The 21,900-nt window shown below is 39.2% G+C and overlaps 1 protein-coding gene across 4 annotated transcripts in view; it reads left to right on the forward strand.

Annotated features, from left to right (window-relative positions):
- Positions 1 to 4,031: 4,031 nt before the first annotated feature.
- The window catches only part of RNLS (renalase, FAD dependent amine oxidase), a 138,931-nt gene continuing 121,062 nt past the window's right edge, over positions 4,032 to 21,900 (forward strand). For 2 of the 4 annotated variants that reach the window (XM_034425939.2, XM_087871765.1), the window contains exons 1-4: positions 4,105 to 4,260; positions 5,075 to 5,180; positions 12,604 to 12,746; positions 13,917 to 14,075. In XM_034425939.2, the coding sequence (XP_034281830.1) occupies positions 4,140 to 4,260; positions 5,075 to 5,180; positions 12,604 to 12,746; positions 13,917 to 14,075 (529 nt within the window). In that variant the 5' untranslated portion in view covers positions 4,105 to 4,139. Of the gene's footprint in view, positions 4,261 to 5,074; positions 5,181 to 12,603; positions 12,747 to 13,913; positions 14,076 to 21,900 lie in introns of all 4 variants that reach the window. The other 2 variants (XM_034425937.2, XM_034425940.2) reach the window with 2 other exon arrangements.

The following is a 21,900-nucleotide window of genomic DNA, read 5'->3' on the forward strand; positions in this document are numbered from 1 at the left end:
ATTATGGCTTAATTGTGAATTAAAATGTTAGCTGTAGATGACCAGGCTGAGCCCAAGGGAGGAGTCAAATGTGTTATAAGTCACAAATCTCTGCACACTCACGAGAGATCCAAGTCTAGCTCATCTTGAACGCCTTCTTAATTTCCACTTTTTTGTAGAGAGCTTAAGGTTGCAATAATCTTATGCTCATTTGAGCTGCCTAAATCTCCTGATTTCCCCGGCACCTGACATTAGCTATTCTATTACTAGGACTTATAGGCCTCTTTATTCATATATACATGACTAGAGTTTCACTTTATCTTGCTCTGGCTCTTTATTTCCAAAACCATAAAGCTACCATGGAGTACATATTCTTTATTCATAATAGGAGAAAAAAATTCCCAAAGATGATTGTAACATACCAAAACCCAAGAATTAAAACAAGCTTTCACAAGACCTGAGTATATAATGAAAACATGTAAACTATGCAAAAGTTATGGGGAAAATTGCCTATGTATTAAAAACAATGTATGTGCTATTCATACCTGCAAATATAACCTTAGAGCTACTTATTGTTAGACACTTAGCTTCAACATGGTCAGATACCCTGAAATTGTAAGAAACTTTGAAGTTGATAAATCGATAGTATATAAAATTACAGTCAACTCTTTTGATCACATAGATTTTCTCCAGGACACTTTATCCCCATCTGGTCCTTCAGTCTGCCAAGGGGAGCCATGCCTGTTGTAACTGAGTCCATCCATCTTGCCATTGGTTGATATCTTCTTTTCTTTCCTTTTATCTTACCCAAAATTATATTCTTCTCCAGCATTTTTGTTTTTAATGAGTATTTATAAAATATTGTCATTGTCATTCATTTAATTAATTTATTTATGAAATTTCTATGCCTCCCATTTCATTGATAGAGTGATTCTGGGTGGCTTACAATATAATAAAAAGGTTTTTAAAAGTACCAGAAAACAATTAAAATTAGAAAAATGGAATAGAAAAGCTATTGGATAATGGAGAAGTCTATTAGGAAGAACAATACCTCCCTCTAGTGGTTATTTCCCATATACACATGAGTTTTATTATTTTCACCCAACAAGTTGCTTTGCATGAAGCAAGTGATAATTTTACTTTCCATTATTATAAGCCAGTGTAAAATTATGTTGATCCTGATCTTTTTGAGACCTTGTAAACAGTAACAAAATATATTCTCTGTTATTAAATATAATTACATGTACTCCTCCATTCATCCCACCCAAACATTTCTCATTTCTTCTTCTGATGTTGCATCAGAAATATGACACAGTAATCAGATATAAAGTTTATTCTGTGACCACCTTAACTTACGTTACATTGTGAGTGAAGATAATAGTGTTGTCACTTTAACAAGGATTTAATTATTAGTAGTAGCTAGCATACAAACACATTTAAGAACTTTTTATATGCTTGGTTTGTGATCATAATAAATATTTCATTTGAAGAACTTTTTATATTTGAAAACCAAGTAGTATATTTTATTCCATTGAGAGAAATCTTACGTGTGTTCAATGGAGTTCACTCCAAGGTACATATATAAATGATTTGTATTTTAATAAGGAGAAGAACCAAACAAGCTATAATAATTAAGTCATCCATATATCTTGAATCTTATCTCTAACCAATTTGTCAGTTGAAAGTCTAACAATCCTCCTCTTTTTAAACTCCCTTCTCCCTTAATGGGGATCAGATTATTCCAGCAATAAATCACACAGCAGATCATATGCTTCACAGGAGAAGTTCACTGTAGGATATAATAAGCTTTTATTCCTATTTCATTCAATTCTCTACACAGAGAAAATCATGAGACAAAACTTTTTGCCACCATAGACTAACATAGTCCTCATCCTACAACATAATTTTTTAAATCTCTAGTTACATTCCAGAGATAAGGAGCACTAAGTCTTTTCACTTTTTTAAAAAATAAAACTTTGGTCATTTTATTGAGACAGACATAACAAAATTATTGCAAAGTGGTAATCCATAAAATATGCACTTGTATCTATTTAATGTAACAGAATTAACAAAATATTACAAAAATGCTTATTAAAATTAAATCTAATTAATATTCCTAATAAAATTAATCTTAAACTGTCAAGTTTTATTTTACATGTAAAACATAAAACTGTTACAGTAACATTCATTTCATTATATTATAAAAATAAATCCACTTGTACATTTTTCATGCTTAGTTATAATTTAGAGTGCCTTGCAAAGTACCTTAAGATGCTTTTCCACTGAATTTTTAAACCACTTTTTAAAAATTTAAATAAAGAAGAAAAGGAAAAGAATAGATTCTACAGAAATAAAGTGTCTATGGAGATTCTCAATCCTCCGGGTCATGGTTGTCCCAAAGATGCTTTTTCAAAAGGCAACTGGACTGTTTTTCCTTGAAGATGTTTCACTTCTCTTCCAAGAGGCTTCTTCACTTCTGAAGTTCAGTTCGGAACTGAAAAAGCTACTTGGATGACAAACGAAATGTCTTTAAAGAAAAACAAAATCCAGTTGCCTTTTGAAAAAGCACTTTTGGTACTTTGAAGCAAAGATTGAGGGATTTTGAGGCATTGCAGAGGGAGTGCCAATTATTACACTTCCAACAATGACAGTATCAAGCAACTGCCACAAATGAGGTAATCTGTGTCAGAAGCCATGTACCTGTACAGAAATTGTATCCTTTGCCAGACACCGAACGGCAGATAGTTTCCTTTACTTCCAGTTCCACTGCGGCCGGCGGCATCCAAGGTAGAAAAAAACGAGTCCAGAGTGTCATGGTTTAATTAAATGCACACACACATACACACACACACACACACTCCAACTCAGTCAGAACTGAAGAAGCTTCTTGGATGAGAAGCAAAACATCTTCAAGGAAAAATAAAATCCAGTTGCCTTTTGAAAAAACATCTTTGGGAGAACCACGACTTGGATGACTGAGAATCTCCATAGCCTGGCTGAAGAATTCTGGGAGTTGAAGTCCACAAGTCTTAAAGCTGCCAAGTTTGGGGACCCCTGCCATAGACATTTACTCCCAGGAACGTGCAAACAGTCTTCCTCCATTAGAAAAAAAATAACTTCCTTTTTAATAACCCTGTAATCCCTTAATTCGGGATAGAGTCGGGGCGACTGGATGGAACTGAGCAAAGACTGCTCATTTCTGCTTCAGCACCAAAGTAGACATAGAACACAGAATCATAAGGACTGGAAGGAACCTTAGAGGTCTTCCAATTCATCTCCCCTGCTCAAGGCAGGAGACTTTATACCATCCCAGACACCATATTGCACCTCGATAAGTTCCTTTCCCACCCACTAGTTTAGTTTAGTTTGTTTAGTTAAAACAAGTTACTAAAAGATGGATGGAGGCATTCTAACTCTGAATGATCAGAACCATCTAAGTCTCACCCACTGAGAAAGGATGGGATGGGATGGGATAGAATAGAATAGAGTTAGAAGAATAGAAATAGGAATAGAAAGAATAGAATAGGACTAGAATAGAATAGAACAGAACAGAACAAAATAGAATTAGAAAAATAAGGAATAGGAATAGAAAGAATAGAATGAGCTGGAAGGGACCTTGGAGGTCTTCTAATCCATCCCCATGCACAGCTCGTGTGGAGATGCGGATCAAGCCATTTCAATCCTCCTGTAGATTTCCAGTTTCCAGAATTAGAAAGTTTACCAGACGGAACGCGGCCGCACAAAGTTGCTTAGCTGGGAAGGTTTGCAAAGCCCGGGGGGGGAGAGGTGTCCCTTTTCAAGGTCAAGTTGACCCTTCCGCCTTTCCCTGCCCCCTCCTTTTCAGTGAATTTCGCCCTTTCCTGCGGGATTGGGCCAAATCAAGACTTCTGACGGCTAACCCTCGGTTTGCGGAGGTTAACCGCAGCGCAAAGCTGCTTTCCTCGCGGCGCTGCTGAGCAAAATCGACGGCTTAAAGAGGGAAAAGGGGCCGGGAGGCTGTCCCTCCGGTTTTTTGCCTCAGCAAAAACAAAAAAAAAAAGCCCGACCGCTTGCGCTCGGCTTCTGGATTGCATAAACTCCAGGAAAAGGAGGAGGAGGAGGAGGAGGAGGAGGATCTGGTGGGCCGGACCGGCCCGCCTCCTTTGTCTGACAGTCCGGCCATGGCGCGGATTCTGATCGTAGGAGCCGGGCCGACAGGTAGCCTGTGCGCTGCCCTTTTGCGCGCCGAGTTTCCCCAGCGCCTCCTGCGCGTCGTGGTTTGGGATAAAGCGCAGGGCGCAGGTGAGTTTGGCGCAGATCCTACTGCTGTGAGGAAAAGGCAAGGCGGCTAATCGCGGGGATCCGGGAAGGCAAAAACCCCGCTAACCCTGAGGGAAATTAAAACAGCCAGGCTACCTCCTTTTCTCTCCCCCCCCCCGCCCTTCCACCGTCTTGCCAGCAATTCATCTGCCACGGAGTTGGATTGTCAGGCTCCTTTTTAGGATTGCTCTCAAAGGAAACGCGATCCTATACGTGGCTAAGAAACCCTTTCGAGGAGTACACGCCTGACGCTCAATTTCAGGACACCCCCCCCCTTTTTTTTTTTAACTGGAGCTCATTTCCCAGTCAGACTGCAAAGAACGAGTTTTCCCGCCCAAAACACCCGAGGCAAAGCCTCCCCCCCCTCCCCCGGGAGACTCGGGTGGGATTCCAATAGGGATCGCCTGTTGCTAAGGGGTTTTTCATAGCAAGAAGGTAAACTCTCGAGATGCTAACAGCCGTAACTCGGTGGGTTATGGCACGTTATCGTCCCCTAACCCCGAAATAAGCATCCCCGCCAAGGGAAATCTCGGGGAGAGATTCACGGCTTAAAAGATTTGCAGCCGGCGTCATCGCCCCAAACCAGAGCGCCCGCGTGCAACCCGTGCTTCGCGGGGATTGGTGGGGTGCGGGGAAGGAGTGTGTGTGTGTGTGGTATGTGTGTGGCCGGGGGGGGGGGAATGTTTCCCCTGTTACTAAGGCTCAGGTTTGCCCCTCCGGAGAAGCTGATTGGGCGGCTGGCGGCAGCGCGCGCGCGCTAAACGGCTTGCTTGTCTCCACGCACGTGACTTTGAAGGGGGAAGAATGTCGACGCGCCGTAGCGCTCGCGATCCGAAATGCACGGCCGATCTGGGTGCCCAATACATCACGCGGACGCCCCACTATGCGAAGGCGCATCAGAGGTAAGCGAAATTGGGGGGAGGGGGGAGGGAACAAACGGCAGCTCTTTGGCTTGGAAAGATGAAGAAGGGTAAGGAGGGGGAAGTCGATGCTGTTGTAGCAACAGGTGGGTAGTTCGTACTTGGGGTCAGGGGCTGGAATGGTGCTCAAATGGCATTGGGCAAAATGGAAGGCAGCCCTGAATTAACCTGGACAAGGATGAGCAGGGTTAAGCTGTGGATAGGAGACCACTAGGTAATCCCAGGAATGAAGCCCAGGCTGGAAAATAAGAGTGGGAAAGCAAACTAAAGCAACAGGGATGACAGATTCATAATTCTTGCTATGGACTTGTCCATAGAGGCTGTGGGACTTGGGTTTAATTTGTGAGTTGGTGGTACATAATCACTCTGTTTATCCCAAAGGTGTTTTTTTCAGGAGGCAACTGGACTGTTTTTTTTTCTTTGAAGATGTTTTGCTTCTCCTCCAAGAAGCTGCTTCGGTTCTGACAGGATAGTGTCTTTCCATGTTCCCTTCCCCACCATCCAGCCAGAGCTGAAGAAGCTTCTTGGATGAGAAGTGAAATGTCTTCAAAGAAAAAACAAGGAAGTCCAGTTGCCTTGTGAAAAAGCACCTTTGGGGCAACCATGACCTGGATGACTGAGAATCTCTACAGACAATCAGTCTGTTAGTTGGCATTCAAATACTTTTTTTTTCTTCCGTCAAATGTTCACGGTAAGAATGATAACTGTGCACGGGCTTGGTTTCACTCACGGTTTTATGAATGGCGACATGGTGAAAATGTCTTGCAATTCAATTGGTTCGCTTCGGGTTTGGTCACAAATTCATTTTGATGTAGAAATGCATCTTATAAAATGCTTGGAGGCAGAAGTTGTTGGTTTCATTTGGATAGAGGCTGTCAAACCTCATATTTAATAGGAGGAGGTAGGTGTGTTGAATTATGTTCGCTGCCTTGAGTTACAGTTGTGGTCATAAGTTTACATACCCTGGCAGAACTTATGATTTCCTGGCCATTTTTCAGAGAATATGAATGATAACATAAAAACCTTTCTTTCACTCATGGTTAGTGTTCAATGAGTTTCTGGCCTCCTGACAGACCCTTGCATCCTTCATCCAGTATTGCACTGACGTTTCTGGATTCTGAGTCATGGGGAAAACAAAAGAATTGTCAAAGGATCTGCGGGAAAAGGTAGTTGAACTGTATAAAACAGGAAGGGGATATAAAAAGATATCCAAGGAATTGAGAATGCCAATCAGAAGTGTTCAAACTCTAATCAAGAAGTGGAAAATGAGGGGTTCTGTTGAAACCAAACCATGGTCAGGTAGACCAACTAAACTTTCAGCCACAACTGCCAAGAAAATTGTTTGGTATTCAAAGAAAAACCCACAAATAACTTCAGGTGAAATACAGGACTCTCTGAAAACATGTGGTGTGGCTGTTGCAAGATGCACAATAAGGAGGCACTTGAAGAAAGATGGGCTGCATGGTCGAGTTGCCAGAAGAAAGCCATTACTACACAAATGCCACAAAGTATCCCGCTTACAATATGCCAACCAGCACAGAGACAAGCCTCAAACCTTCTGGCACAAAGTCATTTGGAGTGATGAGACCAAAATTGAGCTTTTCGGACACAACCATAAATGCTACATTTGGAGTGAAGTCAACAAGGCCTATGATGAAAAGTACACCATTCCTACTGTGAAACACAGAGGTGGATTGCTGATGTTTTGGGAATGTGTGAACTACAAAGGCACAGGAAATTTCGTCAGAATTGATGGCACAATGAATGCAGTATGTTATCAAAAGATACTGGAGGACAATTTGCATTCATCAGCCCAGAAGCTGCGCATGGGAAGTTCTTGGACATTCCAACATGGCAGTGATCCTAAACACAAGGCCAAGTTGACCTGTCATTGGCTACAGCAGAATAAAGTGAAGGTTCTGGAGTGACCATCTCATTTTCCTGACCTCAATATCATTGAGCCACTCTGAGGAAATCTCAAACGTGCAGTTCATGCAAGGCAGCCCAAGAATTTACAGGAGCTGGAGGCTTTTTGCCAGGAAGAATGGGCAGCTTTACCATCTGAGAAGATAAAGAGCCTCATCCACACATACCACAAAAGACTTCAAGCTGTCATTGATGTTAAAGGGGGCAATACACTGTATTAAGAACTGGGGTATGTAAACTTGTGATCAGAGTCATTTGGGTAGTTTCTGTTGTCATTATGATTGAAAAAGTAAACACAGTTGATTGATAATAAATGGCTTCAGCCAAACACTAACTGAGTGAAAGAAAAGTTTTCGTGTTATCATTCATATTCTCTGAAAAATGGCCAAGAAATCATAAATTCTGCCAGCGTATGCAAACTTATGAGCACAACTGTATTTGTATAAATAATAAAGGCGGGATAAAAATTAATAAATAAAATTTTACTTCCAATAAAGAGCTGTGTTAGGTTTGCAACATCACCTATTAAGTACAGGTAGTCCTCGACTAACAACATTTCATTTAGTGCCCGTTCAAAGTTACAACAGCACTGAAAAAGTGACTTGACCATGTTTCATCTGTTGCCTGAAACTGACGAGACCCTAATCAGTTTCACACTAAAGGCTTCTGTTTGCCTCTTAAGCAGCTGACAAAAGGCTAGACAAACAGCTGGCACTAACACATTTCTTTCAATATATTTCTCATTGTGTGCCTGCATACTCTCTTTAATTTTTAGTCCCTTTCTCTCCAATGAATGTGAATCCAAGTATCAATTTTCTTCTTGCTAATTATCTTAGCACCCAGAGTGAGCATTGCAAAGGGTGGGGAATGGGGACAAAGATAGGTTTTGTCTTTTTACTGAATTTTCTTCTGAGACAAGATAGAACATAGAATAATAGAGTTGGAGGTCTTCTAGTCAAACTCGCTGCTCAAGCAGGAGACCCCATATAATTCTGGAAAAATAATTGTCCAGCCTGTTCTTGAAAACCACCAGAGCACCAACAACTTCCAGAGTGAAGTTCCACTGATTAATTGTTCTCATTGTTAGGAAATTTCTCCTTAGAGAAATTTGATTTCTCAAATTTAGATTGAATTTCTCTTTAACGATCCTCCATCTGTTACTTCTTGTCCTGCTCTCAGGTGCTTTGGAAAATAGGTCAATCCCCTCTTCTCGGTGACAACCCCTCAAGTATTTACTGTAAGACTGCTATCATATCACCCCTAGTCCTTCTTTTCATTTGATTAGACATACCTAGTTCCCTCAATCATTCATCGTATGACTTAGCCTCCACACCTCATATCATCTTTGTTGCTTTTCTCAGCAGTCTTCCATTTAAAAACCTTCCCTGCCATTTGGGCTTACCCAGCAGTTTGTGCTCATAGCCTTCTGATGATGTAAAAAGCAAAGGAAAGCTGAAATAAAACTGTATGGCCAGTGACCATCCAATGATTTTTCATTTAGCAACTGTTTTGCTTGGCAACTGAGTTGTCGGTCCCAATTGTGGTTGCTAAATAAGGACTGTCCATAGTTTCAACTTGAGTTGCACTTCCATGTAAAGACTCAGTAATGTTGGAATAGACTCTTTGAAATTGGTAGGAATTTAGGAATTGAGTCTTATTTATGTGTAGGTCTGAAATCAGCCCATTACCTGGTGTCAGTGTCTCCCTCAAGATTATGAAAACAACTCATCTGCTGATTTTTGATCAACCTGTAGCACTGTAAAAAGCACAATGGTAGAGCAGCATTTTTTTTTGATGAGCTGGTAATCCTAAACACATTTAACATCCATAAATATGGTGGGTTCAGACAGTGCACATTTAGCTTGGATTTAGTCCATTATGTGAATCAATCCAGAAATAGTTTATTCAACAAACCATAATTACACTGTGGCTAAGCACACAATATGTGGGCCATGTCCCTAATCATTGGCAAGATGGAACATGGGAATCTTTGTGCAAGTCCTCACTAATCCCAGTTACTTTTTTCAGTGTAAATTTGAATAGTCACTAAATGAATGGTTGCAAATTGAGGACTACCTGTAGTGCCTATTTTAGATTTTCCATAAAATGGAAAAGCATTTTTCATTTTCAAATTGAAGCATTACTTCAAGCATTATGGAAAATTGAAAGTGGTGATTTATAAATTTTAATTGGTTGTCCATAGCCACTTACTTAGGCAAGAGTTGATGAGACTGTTCTGTGTTGAAGAGTTTGGAGTCCTTACAGAAGGGGTGTCAAACTCGATTTCATTGCGGGCTCCATCAGAGTTGTGTTTGACCTTGGGGGACCAGGGTGGGTGTGGCCAGCTTGATGTCACTCATATCGGCAGGCGCCTGTGGTTGCCTGAGCGCTCTGCCAGCGAAAATGGGCTCCCAAGCTCTGTTTTCAGCTGCGATGGCCTCCTGCAACCCTCTGCCAGCGAAAATGGAGCTCGGGACGGACGCTCATTTTTTCTGGCAGAGGCACCACAGGCCGGTCCTTTGCTGTTTCCAGCAAAAGGACCGGCCCCGTGAGCCAGATCTAAGCACCCTTCAGGCCAGATCTGGTCCCCGAGCCTTGAGTTTGACACCCCTGCCTTACAGCTTCTCAAACTTATTGAATATTGGTTACCTCCAGGCTGAATTGCTAGACCATAGTTTGCCAAATAAGCCACAGTTGCCTGGATTCACACATTACTCTAAACATAATCCATTAATTTAAAACAAAACCAATTAAAATTATTCTAGAACTTCCAGAACTTATTTTCTTTAGTATTCTAAACCAGGAGTCTCCTAACCTGGCGACTTTAAGTCATGTGGACTTCAACTCCCAGAATTCCTTAGCCAGTCAAACTGACTAGGAAATCCTGGGAGTGGAAGTCCACAAATCTTAAAGTTGCCAAGTTTTGAGACCCATTTTTCTAAACTAATCTTTAAACTATTGCTTCTAAAAGCAATACTGAGGACAGGGGATAAAGGCCAAATTCTTTCCTACTATAGCTTTATTTATACCTCTATAACTCTTGAGCCATCACACTGAAGCATTGCTTTTAGAAAAAGTTACTACATTGGTGTCTCCAGACATAAAACTCCAATGGAAAGAGTAATGTTGCTTGCAAATTAAATTATTTCTGTAGATGAAAGCTAAAACAGGATACTAACTAGATAGTGTATTGAAAAACATGCTGCTGTGTGCATTTTTGGAACCAAATGTCAGACTTTTTAGATTGAGGTCTTTGTTGTGCTATGAAAAAGGAAGAAATGAAATCCGCCTTTCATAATGAACCCTGGGTGCTGATCACTGTAAATAAATATCTAGATGAAAATTGTGCATTATGTGATTTGAAATGGAGAATTTCTGTGTGCCAGGAGATACTTATCTATGCCCATGTAAGTGCAATTGCGTACTAAGGCTATACAAATATTTCAAAAGAGAATAATTTCAAAAGAGGATATAACAGAATGACAGAGTTGGAAGGGACCTTGGAGACCTTCTAGTCCAACCCCCTGCTCAGGGAGAAAATCCTATTCCCGTGATGGCGAACCTATGAGACGTGGCACGCAGAGCCCACTCTGGGCATGGGCACAGTCGCCCCAGCCCAGCTCCAATCACGTTTCTCCATCGCGTTTCACTCAATCAATTTCAACTTCTCGCAAAAGAAAAAGATCTCGCGAAGTTGAAATTGATTGAGTGAACTTTTTCACTCATGCGCTTCACAATGGGGGAGATGGGGTCACCTCCTCCTGAAGCCCATCATGACGCGGAGCCACAATGCAACCCTGCGTTGGCTCGGCAAAAAAAAAAAGCAGTTTCTTTACCTGCAGAGCTGTCTGTGTTGGGATACCCTGCCTCCCCAGCAGCCAGCTGAGCTTCGGCACACTACTCCTGGGCTCGTTGGCCTTCAGACATCATTCCCAGCACCAGTTCAGGGGTTCCTTTCCCCTCCCCCATGTGGGGGAGGGGAGAGAGAGAGAGAGAAACAGAGGGAGGGGGGAGGGAGAAAGAGAGGGGGGGAAGAGAAATGATATTACAAAAGTTTTTCTTCTTTATTGTTGCTAAATGGAATATTTCAAAAGCAGGAAAAAAAATGAAGGGGCATAGAAGTGCATTTATCATATTTTTCTTAGAACAATTAGCTGAACTCTGCGTTGCTTATCGTTATTTTAGGTAGCAAAACCTTATTATTCAGGTTAAATTGCCGCAATAAATAAGTGGGTTTTGGGTTGCAGTTTGGGCACTCAGTCTCTAAAGGTTCGCCATCACTGTCCTATACCATTTCAGACAAATGGTTGTCCAATCTCTTTTTAAAAACCTACAGTGTTGAAGCACCCACAACTTCTGGAAGCAAGTCATTCCACTGATTCATTGTTCTAACTGTCAGGAAATTTCTCTTTAGTTCTAGGTTGTTTCTCTCCTTGATTAATTATATTACATAATATATAATATCATTTTGTTCTGGTTGAAAGTAATAAACAGTGACCACTGCAATTCATTGTAATTCACTATGTCTTTTACAGTTGCTCTACAGACTCTTGTGGACATTTTAGCTTCTGAGGTTTAAATAAATATCCTTCCTATTTCAAGGTTTCCTTCCATCTGCAGAATCTAGACTCTAGTATATCAGATCTTAAAACTGGATGTCAGGTTTGAAGATAATATCATAAAAATATTCTTAAGGCTTGTTTTATTTGCGCAGAGAAGAACATTTCATCTTGGGTGTAATGATTATGGGTCACTCATAAAATTGTTCTTATAAAAAAAGTCAATTTTTACTTTTGTAGCACAGATGATCTGCTACTAAGTTGCCGATCTAACACGTTTAGTGGTTCCAAGGCTGTAATTTCTATAGATAGCTTATAAAATGGCACAGCATTTTGCTATCAAGACCTCAAAAGGAGATGGGCCACGATAAAAATGGAACGTGGCTTAATTTGAATTAAATATGGTCATATAGTTAGCCCTGAAATATATAATAATTTCTTCTTTATTCACTTTCACTTTATCACTTTATTTTTGTATTCATCTGGATAACATTTGATATCTGAATCAACTTCAACAGATATAAGGATTTTATTCTGCCTCTCAGTGTTGTAGTTGGAGTTAGGATCTTTTTTGCATTCTATGTCTCCCATCTTGTAGGATGTTGTCCAAATTGGTGTATGTAATTTAATTATGGGGCAAATTTCAAAAGTAAGCCACAATTAAAGATCGTTGGAACAATGATGCAAAATAGGGGCCTCCAAACTTGGCAATTTTAAAACTCCCAGAATTCCCATCCAGCATGAAATTGAAGTCCACCAGTCTTAAAGTTGCCAAGTTTGGAGACCCCTCATCTACAACTCTGAATTTCTATCCTAAAGAAGCTTTAAAATAATTTAAAAGTCAACCAGTTAAACCAGTATAATATCCGTACAAGAGCAGTCAACAGATTAACTGGTTAACAGATTAACTCTCTTTTTAGCTTTTATGAAGATTTGTTGTCTCATGGAGTCCTGAAGCCATTGACTGCCCCAGTAAAAGGAATGGTGGTGAAGGAAGGAGTAGATAACTTTGTAACACCCCAAGGAAGTTCATCCATTGTTAAACATTACTTAAATAAGGCAGGTGAGCTTCAGTTGTATTGTTGATTTTTCTGTTTTTGAATAATAAAATTCACTGAAAATGCTTGGGGGGGGCGAAGGAAGCTTCCGCCAGGGCCAGTGTTAAAAAATAAAATGGAAGTTGTAACAGAGTGGTCAAAACCCCATCCCTTTTTAGTACATGTGGCACATGTGTATTACATATTAAAATAAAAAGAGGAATTTTAATCACAATTGCAGCCTCTATTTTGGCATTTATGATTCCACCATAAACAGACACAGCCAATCTTGCAGACACCCCTGTTTGGGTGTAGGTGATTAAAAAGTGAAACTTCACATTCATCCTCAAGTTTATATGAATGACAAAATATGTTAATACAATCAGTTTTTACAATGATCAGGTACAGGTAGTCCTTGACTGGCAACAGTTCATTTAGTCACTGAAAAAAGTGATTTATAATCATTATTCACACTTATGATCGTTGCAGCATCCCCCATGGTCATGTGATTTACATTTGGATCGGGTGAAATCCAGCAGGTTCTGACAGGTTCTGGAGAACCAGTAGTGGAAATTTTGAGTAGTTCAGAGAACCGGTAGCGGAAATTTTGAGTAGTCCAGAGAACTGGCAAATACCGGTACCTCCTCTGGCTGGCCCCAGAGTGAGGTGGAAATGGCGATTTTGCAATATCCTTCCCCTAGAGTGGGGTGGGAATGGAGATTTTGCAGTATCCTTTCCCTGCCACCCCCACAAAACCGGTAATAAAAAAAAATTGGATTTCACCACTGATTTGGATGCTTGACAACTGACTCACATTTATGAGTCATGTGATCCCCTTTTGCAACCTTCTGACAAGCAAAGTCAATGGGGAAACCAGATTCACTTATCAACTGTGAATCTAACTTAACAACTGCCATGATTCCCTTAACAACTGTGGCAAGAAAGGTCGCAAAATGGGGCAAAACTCAGTTAACAAATTTCTCACTTAACAACATAAATTTTGGGCTCAATTGTGGTTGTAAATTGAGGACTACCTGTATTATTGTTTCAGCTCCCAGACTTTTGTTCTTTTTCTCCTACATCGCTGATTTTATTCATTTAATTTTTTTTATTTAGTTATTTAATTTAAATTTATTAGTCACCTAACTCCAAAGGGATTGTGGTATCTATTAGCTTCTCTCTTTCTTTCTCAGCAGACGCAGATGTCTTCTATAATCACCATGTTACTCAGATCTGCCTCAAAGATGGAAAATGGGAAGTAGGCACCAGTACAGGCTCTTCTGACTGCTTTGATACAGTTATTCTCACGATGCCTGTCCCACAGATTCTTCAACTTCAAGGGGATATAGCAACCAGTAAGTCTGCCTGCTTGCTCACAAAGACGTTGCCTTCATATAATCCTCAGAGATAGTTTGGGTGAGAGATGATTTCCTTTGAGCAGCATGGCCAAATGAAAATTTGAATTTGAGTCTTCTCCAGTCTAATCCAGACTTCTAAGCACAATATCACCTTGAGTGTCCATCAAAAAAGTCCCCCTTTTTATGACTCATTTAATGTGCAGGGTTGTTTTTTTTTCCTTTAAAAAAGTCACTTTCTTCTGACCTGTATCTGACACATCAAAAATGTGAGAATATTTGTAGTCCAAAGGTGTGCCACTTGCATCACATAAAATACTTAATTCACTCAAGTGGTAGGATCTGGAAACTTGATGAGTGTTTAATTGTTTCACAATATTCTGAGGATGTTTTGTTTTACAATGAGCTAAGCCTTGCTTGTTTCAAATTGAAAGTTGAAAAACAAGAAAGATCCTTAGCAAATGAAATGTTGAAGCTTTTGTATATGTCTTGCTTTCTTCTACTGCCTGATTAGGGAGTTAGCTGCTAGGATTTGCAGCTGAGAGATTTCAAAATAGTGGCTGCAGATTGTAATTTTGGGCACTGTGTGCTTACATTGAATACCCTTATACAGAAATAATCAATTTGAAGGAAATACTGCCATTAGAGTTCTGCGATCATCACTGGAGGCCTTCTACTATGTTTGTTTTAATCCTCTTTTTGCTATTTTACTCATTTGGAGTTGCATTATTATTATAAGCTATGCTATGGGTTTTTATTGAAAGGTGGTGTTGAAGTGGTTTGTATACATCAATTTCTTAAATATGTTAGAGTCACTTTTTCTTCTGTCTTAAAGTTTTGCATGCCAAAGGGTTCAGAAAAGATCTTTTTTCTAACAAAAAATGATTGGACATCATCCTTTGTCATACTTGAAAACAGCCAAATAATTTGAAGGATGACAGGGAACTATAGTTATGAAGACGCAGGTAGATTATCTCAAATACCACAGAGGAAGTGGGAGAGAGAGAGAGTGAAAGAGGCAATAAATACAGAACTTAATTTTTGGTATCAATAAAAATATAAACTTATATTGCTGCTCTTTAGCATTTGTACTTTTGCTTTATAAGGAGGATTACAGTCTATCCAGACATTGGGATAGGGTGAGATAATGATTTGGTTTTTTTTTTTTAATGTTGGCTGTTTTAGGATGCTTTGAATTGGACTTGTTTATCTTTACTGTTTCTTTATGTTCTTACTGCTATTGCTGTGAGCTACCCAGACTTATAATACATAAGATTACTGGCCATGTAAGTCTCTTAAATAAATAAGTAATATTATTGTATATCATGATGTTGGTTAACCAGCTAGTTCATAGAGCTATTTGGTGTTTAGGGTAGATTCATCCAGGGCCGGATTTAGATGAAAAGAGGCCCTAGGCTATTCCACTTATGAGACCCTTTCACCTATAGTGAAAGTGTAATTTTAATTTTGCTAACAATTTGAATGTAGGCCCCTCTTGATCTTGAGGCCCTAGGCTGAAGCCTAGTTAGCGTATAGGAAAATCCGGCCCTGGATTCATCACAAGACATTGTTCATTACCTCCATTTTCTGCAGCTTAAATCCTGTAGATTTTTAAATCCAACTTTTAAATACTTTTTTTTTTTTATTGCAAAAGTTTTACAATTACATTTTCACCCCTTTTTTTCACCCCCCCACCTCCCTCCCCAAACTTCCCGTCCTCCCTAACCCTCCCTAACCCTCCCCCCCCCAGACTTCCCTATTATGTACTCATAACTAATAACACTGATATATATACCTGAACCCATCCCTCCCCCTACATAATTTTCCCTCTTTGTCTCTTTATATTAAAATATTTCTAATACATTGTTTTCAAATAAAAGCTATTTGATACTTTCTAATTTGGTATTTGTTCTGAACATATTCTATCCACCTTTTCCATTCCCATTCATAAGTCTCTTGTGAACAATCTTTTAAATATGCTGAAATCTTCGCCATCTCTGCAAAACTGGCCATCTTCGAAGTCCATTCCTCGATAGTAGGCAAAGCTTCATTCTTCCAATATTTACCTATCAACAATCTTGCTGCTGTTATCATATACAATATTAATTTTGTTTCATCCCGTGTAAAACCCTTAACTATGCCCAATAAAAACAATTGTGGAGAAAATTGAATTTTTTTCTTCAAAACATTCTGCATGACCCACCATATTTTTATCCAAAAAGCCTTAACTTTCCTACAGGTCCACCAAACATGATAATACGTAGCATCCAAACATTCACATCTCCAACATTTTGGCTGAACATTAGGGTACATACATGACAACTTTTTAGGATCTAGATGCCATCTATAAAACATTTTATAGAAATTTTCCCTCAAATTCTGCGACTGTGTAAATTTAACATTCTGAACCCAAATTTTTTCCCATGTTTCCAACATCACTGGTTCTTCAAAATTTTGTGCCCACTTAATCATACAATCTTTAACTAATTCCGTTTCTGAATCCCTTTCTAGGCCTTTGATAGAGTGGATTGGAATTTTCTACTAAAGACTTTAAAAAAGATGGGCTTTGGGGACCAGTTTACACAGGCAATTTCAGCAATTTATCAAGAGCAAAAAGCACAGATTATTATTAATGGAAGTTTGACGACAGAGTTTAAAATTGAAAAAGGAACAAGACAGGGATGTCCGTTGTCCCCACTTTTATTTATTTTAACATTGGAAGTCTTGCTAAATACAATACGGGACTCAAAAATTTTGAAAGGCATAATGATAAGGCAAGAGGATTATAGAGTAAAGGCATTTGCAGATGATCTGGTGGTTACCCTATCACAACCAATGGAATCAATAATCTTGATGAACGACATTATACAAGACTATGGTAGAGTTTCAGGTTTCAGAGTGAACTCAAAAAAGACTAAAATGATAGTCAAAAATATGACACAAGATCGTAAATATGAGTTTGAAAGGAGGGCAGGTTTTGAAATTGTACCTAAGGTAAAATATCTTGGAGTTCAGGTTGCAGAATCAAACATGAAATTGTTTCAAAATAACTATGAGGTGTTGTGGCGAGAGGCTCAGAAAGACATGGAGACTTGGAAAAAGCTGCAACTGTCTTTACTTGGAAGAATAGCAGCAGTTAAGATGAACATTTTGCCAAGATTTCTGTTTTTGTTTCAAATGATTCCGGTGCTTAAAAGTGATAAACAACTGAAAGTTTGGCAAACTGGACTTAATAAGTTTGTCTGGAACGAGAAAAAGCCGAGAGTGAAATTGAAAATTATGCAAGATGTTCCAGAAAGAGGAGGCCTTAAACTTCCAAACCTACAGCTATATTATGATGCAGCAGCTTTAACTTTAACAAGTGATTGGTTTGGAAGTAAAAAGGCTGGAATATTGAATGCAGAAAGTTTTGATCTTGAATTTGGATGGCATGCTTACCTATTTTATGATGACAAAGTTGATAAAGTATTTAAAAGTCATATACTTAGAGACTCTTTGATGAGAGTTTGGAAGAAGCACCGATTCAAATGGGATTATAAAATACCGCTATGGCTGGATCTTGGTCATACCTTGTGGAATACAAATATAATGTCACTCGGGGGGTTTTTATACAAAGAGGTTCTTTTTACAGATGCGGGCAGATGGCAGTTGAAGACATTGCAGACACTGTTGGACGAAGGGATTAATTTAACCTGGTTACAATATAATCAATTACAACTGAGATGGAAAGAGGACCAAAAAACTGGTATTATGTTGCATGAGGAAGAATTGGTTAGACATATAAGAGAGAAAGGTCCAATGCATATTAAAAGGCTTTACAACTTTTAAATACTTGTTCTAGATAGGTAGATAGACACTTGTGATGTTACGATGCCTTAGGGGCAATAGCAGAGTGCTGTGTTTTGTATTTTGGCATCAGTGGCTTCCTTATTTTTCACTTAATATTAAATTTCATTGTAAATATTGGATGTGTGCTGTTTTCTCTTGTACATGTCTGCAATTGAAGATGTATTTGCTAAGTGAACAAATAAATAAGATAAGCTTGTAATGCTGTTCATTAAGGTGGATCCTCATATTTGGGGATATTTTTTCCTATTGCAGCAAGTTAACCCATTGAATCTAATCCATCAGCAGGCACTTTTAAAATTTCAATATTATAATTTTTTTCTTGACATGTCCCTATAGAATTTTCAGTTGTCAAAAATGCAGGTGTTGAATTCTAATGTAAATCCTTTCTCAAAATACTCTGTTTCACTGTTCTTTGCATTGTGTTCTCCCTTATGAAAAGGATTTGGCATTTGAAGGGTTAGCATTTTGTAAACCTGGAAGCAGTTTTCATGTTGCACTGGAAGCAATTTTACAACAGATGAGGCAATTTTGTACCTTAGTTGCAATACTTGAATGAGACAGTGGATGGCAGTCTTCTAATAATCTTTCAAAGGGCTCAGTAAAATGTAAGCTTCCTTCAAGATGTGTTGTATAAAACACTAGCAGTTAGATTTTTGATCTCTCATTTAGGGGTTTGCTGTATTTTAAAATCTTAAAAACTTAAAAGAAGAAAGATAAATATCCTGTTGATGTTGAAAAGCTTCTTTAATTTTTGAGAAACTAGCTATTGGATTAGGACTATTAAAATACAAGCACAATAGAAAATAAATCCTAATTTTCCATCATGTTTAGTGCATTTTGTGCTTTGTGAAATACTGTATATCCATGAAAGTTCTGCGTCTGTGATGACATCCGGGCGGGTGGCGCAGCCTGCCGCTGCCACTACCGGTTCTCCCGAACCAGGGTGAACCGGTAAAAACCCACCACTGGGGAGGGAGTGTACGTTGTCTTCTCTATGTGGACTCCTAATGTTATATTCTCAGCCTTTCTAGCTGTCTTTATTGAATTTCACTTTGTTTAACATTTTCAGATCACGTCAAACCAGTACTTTGGTCATGATGATTTAAATAAGCTATAGTAACCTAATCTATATATAACACTGAGTTTCAGTGGAAAAGTTCATAGTCACTTGTGAACAGGGAGGCTTGTAAATTCATCATCATCTTCATTATTCATTTGTGAATGGAACTCAAATTTCTAAAAAAAAAAACCAAAAAAAAAAAATCAACCCAGTCAGCTATGTACCATAATTATTTTTCCTGATCCTTGGTGCCCCACCTCCACTTTGCTAGCATCTGAGTCGAAGTGGAGTTCTGTGCCCATTGCCACGGGCCCATCCATTTGCTCATCAATCCATAAAACCTTTGAAAAATCTGTTTTCAGATATTTCTTGACCCAGTCTTGCTGTTTCAACTTATGTGTCTTATTCAGTGGTGGTGGGGTTTCAGCCTTCCTTACCTTGGCCATGTCTCTGACTACTGAACACCTTGTGCTTCTGGGCACTCCAGGTAGGTTGCAGTTCTGAAATACGACAGCACTAGAGGATAATGGGTTCCTGGTAGCTTCACATTTGAGTCTTCTCAAATCTTTGGCAGTTAATGAGCATCTTTTTTCCTTAACTCATTTCTTACGATCCTGTTGACTATTTGCAACAAAACGTTTGATGGTTCTGTGATCACAGCCCAATATCTTAGCAATTTCAAGAATACTGCATGCCTCTGAAGTACTTTTTATAATTTTTGACTTTTCAGAGTCAGTTAAATCTCTTTTTTGGCCTGAGGAAAGGAAGCTGCCTAATAACTATGCACCCCTTGATATAGGGCTGTGATGGTGAACCTATGGCATGCGTGCCCAAAGTGGCATGCAAAGCCATGTCACTTGGCATGCATGGCCTTGCCTGTTTGTTTTCCGAGTTTCTGGCGTACTTGCGTGTGTGACAATCAGCTGTCCTTCGCACTCGCAGCAATGCTGAAAACCAGTGTGCACATGCACACCGGCCAGCTGATTGTCGGGTGCGCATGCGTGCCAGAACCCAGAGGTTCAGTTTTTGCGGAGCATGATCCCTTCGTGCACTTGGCAGTGCCGAAAACTGGCCTGCACATGTGCACCAGCCAGCTGATCGTCGGGCATGCATGTGCGCTAGAACCAAGAAGTTCAGCTTTTCCGGAGCACGGCTCCAACAAGCATGTGCGTGCGATGTTTCTTTGGCACTTGATGCCAAAAAGGTTCGTCATCACTGATATAGGGTGTTGATGTCCTTAGGCCACACCCTCCCTCATTATACAAATACGCATCACCTGATAGGCTTATATCCACTAAGCATTCAAGTGTATACAGCTCGGAGGTGGAAATATGCATAAAAATGATGATATGGTCAAAATACTCACTTGCCTAATAATTGTGCACACAGTGTAGATACTTAACCCAAAAAAATATTTGTACCTTTCAACAATCATCATAAAGAATTCTTTTTTAAAAATTTGGCAAACATATGGTACTTATCTCTGTTTGGAAGACTGCAGTGGGACTAGACAATTTGCAATGCTGGAGCAGAATTTGAGTTCTCTCATTGTACCTACCAGTATTTACTTGCTTTGTGTTAATGAACTATTAAACAGTGTGATCATTCTTATTTGTTCTCAAATGTCTCGTGGGACAATTCCCTGCAGCTTTGTTCCATACTGTTAAGACAATGCAATCGTTCCATAGCACAAATGTTGCTTGTAAGATCTTCAGTCAATTATCTTTCATTCTCGCTGAATGTGTGGTTTGAAATAAAGTAGAATAGTCAGACTGTCGTCTTATTGAGTGAAAGGGCATATGTTGAGATTGAATAATGGCAGAAATAATCATGAAATTCTGTTTTATTGTGGATTATTACATTTATCAGAATCCCTCATATATAATGTTTTATGATGGATTGGGTAAAAATAACACCTATATAGTAACTCTTCTTGAACCATTTGGGTACTGACACTCCTTTATACAGATAGTCCTCGGTTTAAGACCACAAATTGAGCCCAGAATTTATGTTGCTAAGTGAGACAATTGTTCAGTGAATTTTGCTCCATTTTACGACCTTTCTTACCACAGTTGTTAAGTGAATCACTGCATCTTCTAAGCTAGTAATACAGTTGTTGTTAAGTGAATCTGGTTTTTCCATTGACTTTTCTTGTTAGAAGGTCACAAAAGGTGATCACATCATCCCAGGACACTGCAACTGTCATAAATATGAATCAGTTGCCAAGCATCCAAATTTTGATCACATGACCATGGGGATGCTGCAACGTTTGTAAGGGTGAAAAATTGGCCGTGATTTTTTTTTTTAATGATGTTGTAACTTCAAACAATCACTAAATGAACTGTTGTAAGTCGAGGACTACCTATACTTATATTACTTGAAAAAAAGTGTATGTCCTATAAACAAGTGAAAACAAAGCTCTTAAAAAAAAATTAGTGCTATCTCAACTGCTAGTGTGCATTAATACCATTCGGTTACTTCGTTTGAGCAGGTATACTTTGCCTGATGGCTATGGATTATGTAGAGGGTTTCTAATTCTTCTTATATTCTCATCAAGAATTGGTAGAGGCACAAAGATCACTGAAATCTATATGAAACAGAAGTGCAGAAAGGTGATCTAGAGTTTACCATCTGCTTTGTGTGAAAATGATGTTACAAACCAAGGGGGCGTAGTTAAGAGAAGTCCTGAAAGAACCATGACATATAAATGATCTGGTGAGGAGGAGGAGATTAGCTCTTAACTGTTACTCTGAAATTTATCATATTTAGTATGATAGACTAAAAGATAAGAAGAGGTTATCTTAGATATGCCACCTAGCTTTATTAGCTCTGCGGTGCAGACTAAATATTGATTCCACTAGGAATTGGTAAGCTATAATGAATGAAAAATCAAGTTAAGCCAGAGGACTGCCAATT

The sequence above is a fragment of the Pantherophis guttatus genome, chromosome 6 (assembly GCF_059756535.1).
Source record: "Pantherophis guttatus breed Tessera chromosome 6, ASM5975653v1, whole genome shotgun sequence".
Classification (NCBI taxonomy): domain Eukaryota; kingdom Metazoa; phylum Chordata; class Lepidosauria; order Squamata; family Colubridae; genus Pantherophis; species Pantherophis guttatus.